Genomic DNA, 15,147 nt, shown 5'->3' on the forward strand with positions numbered 1-15,147 from the left:
CGCTACGCGATCCAACGCGCAGGCGCAGGCGCAAGCGCAGGTGCAGGGCGGGCGACGGCGAGTGCCAAGGCTCTAAATTCCTGCTCCGATCGCTTACTTCTTGTTAGACTGCCCTCTAACGTTTACTTTTGGGAGTCTTCAGGAGCGGTCTCGACCACGGCTAAGCGCAAAGCTGAGTTAAATCTGGTAGTTTTTAGCGTGACCGAGGTATATTTTATTGGTTAGTGCTTTTGAGCTGCTCATGAAGAGACCTCGAATCTGGGGCAGGTCCACCTGTTCCAGGGATGCGTGGGCCTGGAGTTCACCCCCAGAGTGAGGGAAGATGCAGCCCGCGCCCAGGAAGGGCAAACTTGCACCGATCCAGAATGAATCTGTGGAGGCGATCACCCCAAAGGACGAACCAGGAATTCTAGCAGTTATTCCAGCCACACTTCGGGGCTCCCGCTGAGCTTAGAAATGTGCCTTGCTAAGGTGGGTGATGGACACATGTCGACTCCGCACCACGAACGTCATCATTGTGTCTGGCCAACATGGACTCGGGAACTTTTTATAAAATGTGAAGATGGGATCACAGACCGGATGGATAGCCACGCCCTCTCAGACATCCCTCTTGGGCGGCCAGGGCCTCCAGGGTCACACTCTATCCAACACAGCCTGTGAGCTTTGAGCGCGTTGCGGCCAGCCCTGTCTCCTGTAAAGTTCAGCAGCGTCAGAATAGGGAGGACTTGGGTTTGATCTCTCCTCGTGCCAGTTACTAGCCGCATGCGAGGAATTCCCCTTCACCTCTGCTTCATCACCTGTAGAATGGATCGTAATTCTTGCTAGAGTGTTGTGAAGATCAATGAGATGACGCTCCCAAGTCCCCCTTGGTCAGCACTCTAAGCCTCTCTCTTCTGTTCCCCTCCCGACCTAAAGGGCTGCACAAGGGGTTCAGGTTTCTGTTCAACTCTTACATTATCCACAGCGGTTCCCTTCCCTCCTCCTCTGCCTCAGTTTCACCCCACTGCCTACAGCTCTAACAGCATTAATATGAGTATAAGCTCCAAATCGGCCAAGCTTAGGACTCTCCACTGCGCTTTCATCAAATCCTTGTGTGTATATGACTGTGGGTTCATCCTAAAACTGGAGCAAATAATACAAGGTGACCCAGGAAAGATGTAAGAGGTCAAAAAACCAGACTGACACTGATACAAAATGATTTTAATCAGATATAAGGGTCTGTATCAGTGAATATAAAATGTAAAATCCAGTATGCAGGTAGAGACAAAACTCTAAAGGAGGGAACTGAAATAAATATAGACTTCCAAGTTTTTACCCACCAGGTCAGAAATACATGCCTCACTCTTGTCCCCAGAATCTTATAAACACAGACACAGCAACTCACGGTGCCATGAGTATCCCTCTGCACACAGCACACAGGCCTCTGTTCAGCCCATAATCCAGGTGGCCTCACTCTCAGTTTCCTGAAGGCTCCAGAGAGCAAATTTTCTGCATCTGCATTTCAGAAGGGTTTTCAAATTCCACTGTGCTCCCTCTTCCCCTTTGGGTGCTGTGGGATAAGGGCCAGGTACTTCCTGGGGTAGATGTGAACAGGCATCAAGGAGCCGGCTGCCCCATCCCCTGTCCTCTTATCAGGTTCAGATCTCCCAGACCATGGAAACTTGGCTGCTGTCTCGAGGACATTTCATATTTCAGGTCGGTGGAAATCAAAACAAAACCCTGAAAAGGACACAACAGTGAACATCAAATTTGGAGCAAGTCTGGGTTTGTCTGGGGGTTAAAGGACGGATGGCTTCTTTACCCAGCCCCAAGGTGTCAGTTCCTCCAACTTCTGATCCTGCTTGTGAGGGCCTCAGAGATAGGATTGTTGTCACTAGTGTGATATGAGCAGTGGGAGGTGGGGAGAGGGAAGCTGGGAGGTGAGACAGGTGTAGGGTTTCTTACAGGACGAGAGATCCTTTCGGAAACTCATTTTCTCCTTCTGAAACCAAAACTGTGCCCCCAAAAGGGCGGATTAGGGGGTATTATGAAGCTAGTTAGTAATGATTACCTAGGAAACAGCTTAATAGATTCCTGGGCCTACATGCTGTGATTAATAATCCCAGCCTTACAGCTTGTATTGTGAAGTAAAAAAAGTGTATTATAGCATATCTTCTTGTACTGTGGAGTGAATAAGCTTGGCTAAGTGAAATTGGACTTGGTCTGATTTTTAAACCTTTCATTGTTAATTGCAAGCTTTAAGAGCTAAACATCTTGTTTATAAAGCCCCCCCGGGGGGGCGGGGAAAAGACAAAGCAGAACAAAATAAAACAAGCAATAAGCAAAAACAGGAAGAGCCTTATTCTACTATGAGAAGAAATGGGGTGGTGAAGAGCAGATTTAAAAATCTTACCTTGGGCCAGGGATTTAGTTCAGTGAAAAAACTTACCTCGAGAACTTCAATATCTGAGTTGACCAATGAGATGTTGTATGGCTGGGGCAGGGGAAATCCTTGCTGCAGTTTTGCTAAAATACAGAAAAGATGTAAGGTAATTGGGCACAGGCACAAACATCTGGCAAACTTTTTAAACAAATAGGTAGCTTTTGGACAGTTTATCTTTTATCTTCCTCATTCTGTTTTCCTTCTCTCTGGTGTGTCCCTAGTATTTTTCTGGAAGAATTGTTAATCCATCTGTGTTCAATAAAAACACACCTGCAATTATGTGCATTTATGCTCCAGGAAAATGATGTCCCTTTTCTACTTACACAATCGCTATTTTGAAAATACCTTATTAATATGTCCTGAGAATGTTTCATAGTCTAATGTAAAACCACTTTAGCCAGATACAGTGGCATACATCTCTAATCCCAACATCAAGGGAGACCAAAACAGGAGGGTTACAATTCAGTCCTGGGCAGTTAGTGAGACCCTGTCCCCAAAACTAAAAAGGGCTGTGTATGTAGCTTAGTGGTACAATGCTTCCAGGTTTGATTCCTAGTACTGAAATATACTTTGTTTGTTTTGTTAAGAGCCAAACTCTCCAGATGCTGTAGTTTGTGAATCATGGAGAGGCCTAGGATCATCATCCAGTAAATTGGATCTTGTGTGGGAACCACAGAGCCTTCCCCGGGAGAATCACCACATTTCCTGTTGGCCCGAAAAATGCTTTACAATTCTATACTGTTTGATTCAGCCAGAGTTGGTGCTGAGTTTAAGTAAGTATAATTGCAAACAAGACTTGGGCCTGGAATAACCCTGTGGGTAGCAGTATTCACTGTAAATTCTGACTCCTGCCTGTTTTCCAAATAACACTCTGGGAGGACAGACTTCCAAGTGGAAAGTCCCAAATGATCTCCAGGTTTAACCAGCATCAATGACATCGTTTCTAGAGTCCCTTACTGTTGGCCAGGGGGAGGACTCCAAAGTGCAGGATGGAGGACAGAATATTCTCGAACCTCAAGACCTGCGGTGAAAGAGAAAATGACTTCAGCTGCCTGATCAAAGCCTTTTGGAAATATCATGTGTGGTGTGACCTGCACTTTTCTGGACCACACCCAGGAAGCGATAACCTCAGCTTTCCCAAGGGACATGCTAGTTTTGTGGGAAACCACACTACAGCGCTTCCTGGCGATGTCCCTCCTCGGGATGGACATTCCGCTCCCCTCTGTGCTGGTCCTGGTGGTGGCCATGGTGCAGAGACCTCAGGGTGCAGGGAATGAGGCAGCTTAGATACCCACCGAGCCGACTAGCAGCCCTGCCTTTACCTTAGGAGCCTCACCCAAGGGAGAGCCTTTGTGCTGCACACACTCTGACGTCACCATACCCACAGAACACCTGGCTCACCCCTAACAAACCATGGGATTTAGGGAGCCTAGGCCAGGTGCTGGGAAGACCCAGGAACTAAAGACAAATGGAGGAGGGTGAGCATCAGTTCCCCTGTGACTCTTTCAGAGCGTTCTCTATGCTCATCACGGAGAACCTCTGCAGCCAAGCAAGTGTGGCTTCGAAGCCAGATTCCCAGGTTTTCTTCTTGTCTTTGCCACTTGCTATGTGATTGTTGGGAAAGTTACTAAACCTTCCTGCCCCCCCATTCCCTCAACTGTAAACTGAAGAAAACAGTAGTCAGATACTTGTGCAGTCTTCATCAACCTCATGTCATAGGGTGGTGGTGAAGATTAAACAAGTTAGCGCTATGCAGAACGCCTGCATACACCATCGTCATTTCTCCCGACACACAGCGGCTAGCACATTCTGCTGTCAGTGCTGAGCAGTTTACTGGGGCCATCCTGGAAGGTGTGGACTTGCTCTGCCTTGTCTCTTGGGAAATACTATGGATGAGAAAGCAGCTATGCCTCTTCCTGACTCTGTCGCCTCAAGTGTCTGTGTCCTGGGACAGCACCTGGCCTGGGATGTGTGACTTGTCTCCCAGCTGTGGGCACCATTGCTCCTGGCTGCCAATTTCCCCAAACCGGGTATAAGGATGCCCCTCTAAAATCAGACAAGCAAATACCCGGTTTGGCTTTCTGGCCAGGTTCCCTGACTTCTTGGATGTTTTCTCTCATATCTGTTCCCACCCTCTTGCCACGTTTCTGCTGGACACGGTAAAAGCCTCAGTAGCCACTGTCTCTGTGTGCTGCCTTAGGAGAGGCCAAGTGATTTATCGAAGGCCACGCAACCAGGAAATAGGGCTCCTGTTTAGAAATAGGGCTCAGAGGTGATGTATGGTGCTACTGAGATACCACCCTCGATGGAGAGGTGACAAGGACAGAAGCAAGTATTATAAAGGTGAGAAAGATGGCCATCATCTTCTCGATTCCTGCCAGGCGTCAATGAGCTCAGTGGACTCTGTCTAACAGTCCGAGGTGCAGTCCACATCCTGGATCCACCACCTGCCTCCTCTGATTTACTCACAGCATCGTCCAGCACATACAACATCCATTTGTCTGCCTGCTATTTGCCCCCTGGCCCCGCCGCTCTCACATATGTCCCAGAACAGGCTTCCTCTGAGGCCCGGATGCTGTTCTGGGTCGTTCTCCATCATGGGGGGCTGTCTCGTGCACCTCCCTGACCTCTGCAGGCTCCTCTTCCCACCCCAGGTCATGACAACTAAAAACGTCTTCAGACTCTGCCAGAGGCCCTCATGGGACACTAATCGGGCCCTGGCTGAGAGCCACGGCCCTGGGAAGTGAGTGCCAGGCAGTACCAGGCTGGATGGGGCCCTGCCAGTACGTGAATGGCACCAAGAGCTGGCATGGAGAGGGCTGAGCGTGACGAGGCACTGATGCACCAGGCATTGTGACCCCAAAGTCCTGACACTGGGCTTCTCCGTGCTCGGCAGCCGAGTGCTGATCCGGCTGATCTCGAAGCCTGGGGTAGGGGCTTCGGGGCTGCTCCATGGGGGTCCACTTCCCAAGAGGGCAGCAGGCTGGGCTCCCCCCAATAAGAGGTGTCCACACACCAGCCTTGACCCAGTGCAGGAGATGGACAGACAGCATCGAAAACACAGACCTGACCGAGGCCTACTGGTTTGCATTCAGGCTTTTCCTTTGTGGCCTTAAATTTAACCCTGGGATGATCTTACACAGTGAGTGAACCTGCCTGGGGACGGCCTCTGTCCTAGCAGCACACATAGTCTTAGCAGACTTTTGAGTTCTTTGTAAAAGTACATTGGAGAATTAATGGGTTTGATAGATGAGTAGATAAAGAACTTTGAATTAAAAACCTATGGTCATGGAGAAATCAAGCAGTTAGAGACGCACAGAACCTTACAGGAGAATTTCCATCCTCCCCTTGCTAGGGAATTGCAGAGCTCTTTTCCTACCTTAATGTCGCTGCGATTGGACTCTGGCACAGACAGGCGAAATCTGAAGGGAAGCAGGAAGAGCTTAAGTAAGGAAGGGTAGATTTTAAAATAAGAAGAAACAAAAAAAGCAGCTGTTCAAGAGGCACTTCTTTTTTGGCAGGGGGTGGTGGTGGTGGTGTCCAGTACTGGGGATCAAACTCAGGACCTCGCACTTGCCAGGAAGGAAGGGCACCACTGAGCTAAATCCCCAGCCCCAAGGATATGCTTCTTTAAAAAGCCACACAGACAAACTTGGAAGGCGTGGAGTTCTGCTGCATCTTCTACCGCTGTTTTGTTTTGTAACCTCGTGGCTTCCAGTGTGCCTTTGCTGATACACGGGGCTGATTGACTGGGCAAACCACATGCAGAGCAGTGGCAAGAAAGAGCTTTTCTGTCTTTGGCTCCGAATTCAACTTCACACTACCCGAGCCCTTACTACAATCGCAGTCCACGTGTACGTCCATGCTCAGTCTTGGTGATGCCCTCAGGAGGCTGTGGTAACCAGAAACCTACCTATCTACCTATCTATGTATCTGGCACCGTCTGTCATCTGTTTATCATCTATCTATTGATTTATCTATCATCTATCACTTATCTATCATCTATCAGTCTTGCATACTAGGGTATGACTGTTATTCCTTATGTGTCAACTCCAGGGGGTTAGGTAACACCTACAGATTAGTGCAGCATACTCCTGGGTGTGTCTGGATGTGTCCCGGAGGGTCCCTCACTCCTTCTCTGCTGCTGTCCCCTGCTCTGCTTCCGGCTACCACTCTGGTTGCTTTGGTCTGCCAGGCTGCACCCCCATAATCAACTGCTCTCTCTCTCTCTCTCTCTCTCTCTCTCTCGGTATGGGGAACTGAACTCAGGACCTTGCTCTTGTGAGGCAGGTGCGGCACCACTGAGCTAAATCCCCAGCCCAAGATGTTTCTGCTTGGAGCCAGTGGAGCACGGAAGATGTGAGCCACCTAAAGCCTCTCCTCCTCTAAACTGGGTGTTGAGTAGTCAGGTATCATGGCCAGCAGCCGGGAAAGCTGGCTGAGACATGGGGCTGACCCAGGGCCTCCCACTCCTAGGCAGGTGCTCCTGCACCGAGCTGCACCGTAGCCCTGAGTTGCTCACAGCACACGGAGGATCCCTAGTGACAAGAGCTATCTGATGCAAAAGGTGGTGTGATAGAATTGTGCCTGAGTTCAAATCTCACTTCTATCCCTCACTAACTCTGTAAACTTCCCCAATCTCTGTGGATCTCAATTTGTGCAACTGTAAAATTGTGGTGTGAACAGTACTGCCTTACAGGGTTGTAGCTAGAATTGAATGAAATAATGCATATCTCATTCAAGGCTGTGCCCGGCACGTCCTTGTCACCCTACAAACATGAGCCATCTCCATTAGGTGCGGGGCAGAAGGCTAGCACAGAATGTCCTTGATGTCCTTTGTCAAAACCCCAGGGAGCACACGCTGCAGGCCCGTGTGGCAGGAGGTTCCCATCCTGTGTCCAGCAGGGTGGCTGACAGCATGACCCCGAGGCTCGATGATTTCACAAGGAAGGATTTGCACAGCATTGCCTCTTCCCCAGCTTTGCTGAGGGCTGATCCATAGCTCGCCTTCCAGAGACACATGTCTGATTCTGTACACCGTTTCGATGAGTGTTCGAAGAAGTAGGGCCAGGGTTTAGCTCAGTGGTGCTGCCACCTGCCTTGCAAGTGCAAGGACCCAAGTTCCATCGCCAGTACAAAGAAAAAAGAAGTATGAAGAAGTAGTACTCAGCAGAGAGAACTCCTTCACGTGGCAGGTGGGGAAACTGAGGCCCAAAGAGGGGAAGTATTAAAGGCACATCTGGGGCTGGAGGCCAGCTCTCTTGACCCCCATCCTGGAGTTCCCTCCGTGAAAGGGTGTGTGTGACCTTGTTTTGCTTCCTGCTTTAGCTTTCTATGGCTCACTTTTGCTCATCTGGGCCTCACTTCTGCGTCAGCCTCTTCTGAACTTCCATGTCCAGTCTGTTTTCTCCCTTTTTTCAGTGTTGGGGATTGAATACAGGGCTCTCACACTGAGCTACATCTCCTACCCTTTTCTTTTTTACTGGATGTAGGATCTCACTAGGTCACTAAGTTGTGATCCTTCTGCCTCAGGCTCCCAGTGTTGGGATCACGGGTGTGTACCACCACATCTGGCTTTGTCCACAGTCTTGATCTTCTCCGGTTTGTCTTCTGCGCTGTCCACAGACAGAGCTGTTCCACAGGTCTGATGAGAACTCTCCTAATCAAGATTCTTTGCTGGCTTCCGACGAAGTCCAAGTTGCTTAGGTGGCCTGAGAGAGACTTCCTGTGTCCCAGCTCCCAGGTGCCTCTTCCCTCATCTCTTTGTTCTCCCTGGCACGTTATTATCATGAGCCCTGAGATATTTAGTGCTGTGCTGTTGTATTCACCAGGCTCTGTAGACCTGGGCTTAGAACGGGCATTGCCTTCAAAGCACATCTCCAAAAAATCCTTAAAACTTTATAAATACCAACAAAAGAGTAATGGCACCGTCATGTGGTAGTTGGAGACAACCACAAGGCTGGGGTTGGGGTGGGCCGGGGCAGCAGAATCCTGGGCCCTTTGCCTGCTACTCATCAAAAGCTTGACTGGAGCTTTCTCCTAGTGCAGGCAGGGACCTAAAAGCAGTTTTTGCTAAAAGCCATGACTTCTCACTTGTGCCTGCAAATTCCCAGTGGATAAAAGCTTGGTTTATGTAGCGAAACTGGGGAAAAGCCTGCTCAGCGCTGCACACAGGCTTGGCAGTCATTCAGAGAGAATGTAATTCCACCTAGCCTGCGTCATCGTCCATCAAGACGGAGGACCCAGGGTGACAGATTTACAGGGATGTTCAGCTGTGCCCAGAATCTGCCCTGCCCTAAACCTTCAATCAGCTTGGAGTCCAGCAGAGCCCTGCATTGCTGCCACTGCCCCGTGATTTTCCAGGTTTCAATCTGATCCATGAAACCAGGACAGAGCTGATAATGAACCCAGCCCACCCGAGCTGAAACTTAAGAGCTGGTCCTACTTGCAAGTGGGCCACTTGAACCCATGAATTCGAGTGCATCCCTCCAGCTACTCAAACCTTTTCTACAAATTCCTAAAGCAAGGACCCATGCTAGCTGTCGTTGCAACATTAAGGCAACAAGTCACTGTGCCCTGATGCCACTCACTGTTAGACACACAGTTATGCAGCGTATCCTAGGCCGGAGTCTCCAGACATTAGAATGACACAGCTGAGAGGCACTTCCTCACCTGACCCACCAGCCACTGGCTCTCTGCCTAGGCTCACGCAGTTTCCTTTTTCTGGATGTTGCCCCTCCCACTTCTCTTTGTTTGGCATGATGGTTTAGATCAAAATGGCCCCACAGCCTCCTGGATTTGGAAGGGGATTGGACTGTGGGGCGCACAGCTGACTTGCTATGGAGGTGGGGCCAGAAGGGAAGGGGCGGTCACTGTGGCGTGACCTGGAAAGGTCTGGCTCCCTCCCCAGTTCCTCCTCTCTCTCTCTGCTTCCTGTCCGCCATGTTGGGAGCAGCTCTCCTCCACCAGCCTCTCCATTATGCTAACCTGCCTTGGAGCCAGCTGGCTGTGAACTGAAGGGAGAGGCAAGACAGACCTCTTCTCCCTTGAGTTGTGGGTGTTGGGTATTGTGTCCCTGCAAGGAGGAAGGCAACTAAGACAACGCTGTAATCTCTTATGATTTAACTCATTGCCTCCTCTCCCAGGGTCTGTCTGTGACATTTAAAGGGCAGATTTCATAGAAAGACGACATTGCTATCAGTCATGTCCTGTTAGCATGGGTTAGGTTTTGAGATGGCTTCAGATTGATAACTAATGACAAGCATTTGTTATTGATAACCAACATAAAATCCAGAAAGCCAGCTAAGTCTGGCAAGGATCAGAGATGGGGTCGTGGCCCCTGGGGTTCAAGCTTGCTGGGTGGGATGTGCAGCTCAGAACCCGCGGGGCTCTGGGAAGATTCCTGTTGAAGAGAAGCAAGGGCGCTGCCTCTCTGGTCACACCGACTCATGGTGGCCAAGCCTGCGCTAGCTCAGCAATGCAAGCCCAGGCCACGCCCAGCACCTAGGAGGGCCCCACACGACCTCGGCCAGAGACCCTGGCTCTCCGTGTCTCCTGGAACCCTCTCACTTCCGTCCACTTCCGGGCTGGGCCAGACGCACTTGCAGATTTGCTCACTGAAGATTCTTAACTGGAGGGAAAACCCTCCGAGCTCACAAAAAAAACAGGCAAGCTCACCTGTGGCCACCGGGTGGTGCCTGACTCCGGTCATTGACTTCTTCCTCTACCAGGGCAAGCAGCCTGTTCTTAGGGCAGAGCCATGGAGCAGTTGGTGAAAAAAGAGCTCTCACATAGCCCTGCCTTGCAGACACAGGGCCGCCCACCTCTGGCAGGGGCCAAGCTTAGTGACAGAGCAGCTGCTCAGCACATGCGAGGCCCCGGCACACGCACAGACACAACCACATGTACAGGCTGCCTGTGTTGAAAACTAGCTGGGTGTGGTGGCATGTGCCGGGAGTCTCAGCCACTCGGGAGGCCAAGGCCAGGCATCTCAAGTTCAAGGTCAGACCGGGCAATTTACCAAGACCCTGTCTCAAAATAAAATAAGAAGGGCTGTGGCTGTAGCTCAGTGGTAGAGCACTGGGCTGGGCGTCAGTGGGCCCTAGCTCAATCCCCAGCAGTGCAACAGCAGCAGCAGCAGCAACACAGCCGGAGTGCACTTCTGAAGCCTGAGACACTAAGGTTGGCAGACAATGAGGTCAGCCCACACCTCACGACCCTGTGAGCTGCTGCTACCATCTGACCTCCCAGAGGGTAGAGACCCAGCCAGAATGAGACGGCTCAGTGACTCATCCAGAAGATGCATACTGAGCCCTGGGCTGGAGAGATGACTGAGCAAATGGGCTATGGCCCAGGGCCTTGTGTAGCTCACCACGGAGCTGAGCAGAGGGCCGTCAGCAATCAAGTGACCCCACTGATCAAGGCTTGATTACAAGCAGAGGTAACGCTCTGCGCGAAAGAGACAAGTTCACTGAGGGAAATGGCAGAGGAGCTTGACCTGACTGGAAGGTGTGGGAGGGGATCCTGGAGCTGGAGGAAGAAGGGGGAGCAGGATCAAAGGGTGAAGGAGGAGGGAAGAGGCAGGCAGAGGGACACACAGGTGCAGACAGCACTGCGGGAGGTGCTGGGGCAGAGTGGGCGTGGGTGGGCTGGTGACTGTTCCAAGAGCAAGGGCCTCTGTGTTCAGAGCGCAGGGCTGTGTCTGTGCCTGTGTCCCACTCTGGCTGTGGTGTGGAGGAGCGTGCTGGAGGCTGAGGCTTCCTGGTGCTGGTTCTATGCACAGCAGTGTGCTGAGTTTCTATCTATCATCAGCAGGGATTCGGAGCAGTAAGAGGACAATGCCAGCAGCGTGGCCTTAGCTGCTCCTTCCTGGGTCTACACACTGCAGAGACTAAATGCGGGAATTCAGAGACGGTGAGGAGACCAGTGTGTGTACATGTGTGCACACGTGTGTGCGCGATGGGGCTGACATGGGGAGAAGGTAGCCCTTTGAGAAGAGTGCTCTGCTCAGACCCCAGCCTGTCCCTGAGCGCCCGGCTGTCCCTGCTTGCTGATGGAGTGTTTCTCCCCAGGCTGTGAGCCTTGGTAGCCCCTGTCCTCTGCCCTGCTCTCTGTTAGGTAGGTCAGGGCACATGATAGGTGCTCAGTGAATTTGAAGAGCTCCCCTCCTGTTTTAACCTGAGAGCCTACTGCATCCTAGAAATTCTCTAAATGGGCCTGGGAGAAGGCTCATGTGGGTTTCCTCCTCGGAAGGGGCCACCCTGGAAGCATCTTCAGAGGAAGGGTGCAGGTGGGGGCCAGCCGGAAGTCCGGCTCCACTTCTGGGGCAGAGATCTGTCCTAGCAGAGACAAAATCTGCGCTGCTGAGACTCCTATGCTGTCCTGGGTTTCAGTGGCTCACACTGGGGATGCTCATTTGCCAGCTGTGAGTAGGGGAGCCGGGCAGCCATTCCATCTGCCTTCTCTATGTTGCTTGGGAGATGTGCGTGCGTGCGTGCGTGTGTGTGTGTGTGTGTGTGTGCGTGTGTTGATGGCAGTGGGCTGGGGTGCATTTTGGGCATGTCCAGGGCCTCAGCCAGAGCAACATAAAAAAAAGTTCTAAATGCTTCAACAACAATGTACATTTGATTGTTTTGAGTTTTCCAGGTAATGATTAAGAAGAAAGGTTTAGAATGAAGTCACCTGGATGAGGACCAAAACAAGGGAAGCGGCACCTGACTTGACCTCTGAGGTTACCTACAGGATATCACCAAGCTGTGCTGGAGTTGCCTCCAGACAGAGGTGAGTTTGAAGTGCAAGGCTCCACGGAGATAGAGCATGAAGCTGCTTTCTGACTCTGAGGGCCCACTCCACAGCTTCTAGACCATCCTGACTCTTGGAACCAACCTCTCCCTCCTACGTGGTCAAACTTGCCTTCCCACCACTCCATTTCAGCAACCAGAAAAGAGCTGTGTGCTTTTTCCATTTCAGGAACCCCAGGCCTGTGTTTTCTTTTAATCCACAGCATGGAGAAAGGGTGTGACTCTTGTTCCAATTTTGCATGGCTCCATGTGCAAGGGTTTCTTCTTCTGGGCAAGGTCTCACTTTCCCAGTCCTAGGTCTACGTGTCATTTACCAAGCCTCAGGTCCTCCCTACATGTGCTATGGTTTAATACAAGGGGTCCCCCAAGACTCCTGTGTCAAGGGCTTGATCCACATGCAGCAGTGGTCAAAGGTGGCCCGGTATGGTGAGTGGGCTAATCTACAGAGAAGTTCATAGCTGAACACGCCATTAGGAGGCAGGGCCTAGCCGGAGGAATAGGTCCCTGGGGCGTTTGAAGGATACAACCCTTCTCTGGCTCTTTCTCTTTCCCTCTGCTTCCTGGATGTAGCTTTCCACTCTACCCCCTCTGCCATGTTTCCGCCTCTCTATGGCCTAAAAGCAATGGAGCCAGTCAACCATGGACTGAACTCTCTGAAACCAGAAGCCCAAAGAAACCTTCATCCTCTGAGCTGTGTTACCAAGTGTTTGGTCACAGTGATGAAAGCTGACTAACAACGTCAAAGGCAGGATAACAGAATAAATAAATGCTTGTGACATTGAAAAAAGGCTCAAGTTCTGGCTAGGCTATTCAGTAGTCCTGTGACCTTGGATAAGTTACAGGCATAGGACCTACAAGAAATTAAAGGCTCCATTTTAAGGAGGAGGCACTGAATATAGAATAGCAGGCCCTTTGTCCTGCAGCCATCCCTGGCAGGGCCAGAGTGTGAGGTGTATTTCCAATAGGGATTCTTGAATGCACTCTGTAGGTGTGTGTGGGGAGATAGCTCAGTAGAACACTTGTCTGCTGTGGCTGTGATCCTCAGCACCACACACACACACACACACACACACACACACACACACACACACACACAATTCAACACCTTTTCCTCCGGCCCCAAATATCAAGTAATCTCAGCCCACACTTCTGGAGCACTGATACTTTCTGACACATACCCACTTACATACCCACTCACACTGTCATGACCACCTCCTGACATAGCTTTAGGAGGGCATCGCTTTAGGGAGGAGGAAATGGAGACCCAGAGAGGTTAAGGAAATTGCCTGAGAGCACACAGCTGATTATGGCAGTGCTGGGCTCGGGACTTAGCTCCCCTGACTGCAGGACTGGCTCTTGTCCTGCCTGTCTCACATACCCCATGGGGTTTGTCTCTGATGGCTGCCTCTCACGTCTACACAGCCTGCCAAGTGGCTCAGACAGCAGGTGCTTAAAGGCTGTGGCACTTGGGAACTTCTCCAGAGACCCTGAGATTCCTGGTTCTCTGTGGGGATGGCCTGCAGATCCTCACCCATGCATCATGGCTCTGTGTGTCCCTCTGACATCACCAAGACCAAACCTGCTCATCCTGAAAGGCAGTGCTGGCCCAGGAGGGAGGAGTGGGAGGCTGAGGTCTGACTCTGGGCTGGTGCCAGGTGGGAGGAGTCTGCTGTGACTCCTACAGCAGCCACTCCTGCTCCATCCTACCTGGGTGTGCGAGGATACAGCCTAGCCTCACAGTGGTCCTGTGCCTGCTTCAGTGCTGCTGTGCCATCCTGAAATTCTGCCTAAGTTTTGCACCGGAAGCCCTGCATTTCCATTTTGCAATCATCCCTGAATGAATGAGGGTGTCCTGCTGGGACCCTGCTAAAGCCTCCAGGGACTCAGGACAAGAGACATCAAGGCAGGCGTGCTGATTGCAGGGCTCCCATTCCTAAGAGCAGATCATGCAGAGATGTAGGACGTGGGAGAGGGAGGTCACAGCTTCCTCATGTGAGTGGGTATGTGTTGGAAAGTCTGTCATTGCTCCAGAAATGTGGGCTCTGAGATCCCTTGAAATTTGGAGCTGGCTTCAGCCAGGGGGAAAATGTGTTGAATTATACAAGGTTGTGTGTTTGAGTGCATACGCGCGTGCACACACACACACACACTCACACACACGCACATTATTAGCCATTTAAAATCCGTTTTCTCAGTTCTTCCTAGACAGAAAAGACCCCCAAACACCCTGCTGCTCATGGTGAGGAGAGCAGAGATGAGGTCAGCTCAGCCCAGCGCATGGCGGGAACCTGCTCTCCCTGCCCACAGGGCACCAAGCCCAGCAGGTAGGTGCAGACGGTCAGTTGAGGTCTCAGCTTTGCGCCCAGCAAGAAGCCCTGTCTTACTGACTTCGCCCTTCCACGTCCATCCACCAGCAATGTCCTGCGACACCTACTCAGGCAGGGCAGTTTCATCCTGTGCCAGCAGCCCGTGCTGCCCCCTTTTCCAGCTCCAGCCTTTGTGTTCCCTGCCCCTTCCTGCCCCCTTACAACCTGAGGTATTCCTGAGTGCGCTGTCCCCTGCCGCTCAGGCAGGGTCCGCTGGTCCTCCCCTTGCAGCCCTGCACACCTACCTTAGAACTACCCGACACCAGCATCACAGAAGCTTGGGTTCCGTGGTGGCCTAAAGGCAGGGCCACCTCATGACTTGCGGCTTAAAGTAGTTTTACTTTGGGGTGACTTTCTTTTAAAATATTTTATACTGTGCCGGTATAAAATAAGCATAATCAAGTCTTAGTTGTATTCTTTTAAAATTATTTCTTGCTTAGAAATATATGCCTGGGTAGGGACTGGGTTGTTAGCTCAGTGCCACCACATGTGCCTGGCAAGCACAACATCCTGAGTTTGATTCCCGGTACAAAAAAAAAAAAAAAAAAAAAAAAAAAAC

At 51.1% G+C, this 15,147-nt stretch overlaps 1 protein-coding gene across 7 annotated transcripts in view; it reads right to left on the reverse strand.

The window, feature by feature from the left end:
- Window positions 1-1,221: 1,221 nt before the first annotated feature.
- The window catches only part of Bpifc (BPI fold containing family C), a 48,271-nt gene continuing 34,345 nt past the window's right edge, over window positions 1,222-15,147 (reverse strand). For 6 of the 7 annotated variants that reach the window (XM_010637612.2, XM_010637610.2, XM_010637609.2 and 3 more), the window contains 4 exons: window positions 5,802-5,844; window positions 3,380-3,443; window positions 2,429-2,505; window positions 1,222-1,719 (listed from right to left, as the gene is read on the reverse strand). In XM_010637612.2, coding sequence (XP_010635914.1) covers window positions 1,597-1,719; window positions 2,429-2,505; window positions 3,380-3,443; window positions 5,802-5,844 — 307 coding nt within the window. In that variant the 3' untranslated portion in view covers window positions 1,222-1,596. The remainder of the gene's footprint in view (window positions 1,720-2,428; window positions 2,506-3,379; window positions 3,444-5,801; window positions 5,845-15,147) is intronic. The other variant, XM_033763882.1, reaches the window with a different exon arrangement.

Source organism: Fukomys damarensis, unplaced genomic scaffold, assembly GCF_012274545.1.
Source record: "Fukomys damarensis isolate Sample0158 unplaced genomic scaffold, DMR_v1.0_HiC HiC_scaffold_15, whole genome shotgun sequence".
In the NCBI taxonomy this organism is placed as follows: domain Eukaryota; kingdom Metazoa; phylum Chordata; class Mammalia; order Rodentia; family Bathyergidae; genus Fukomys; species Fukomys damarensis.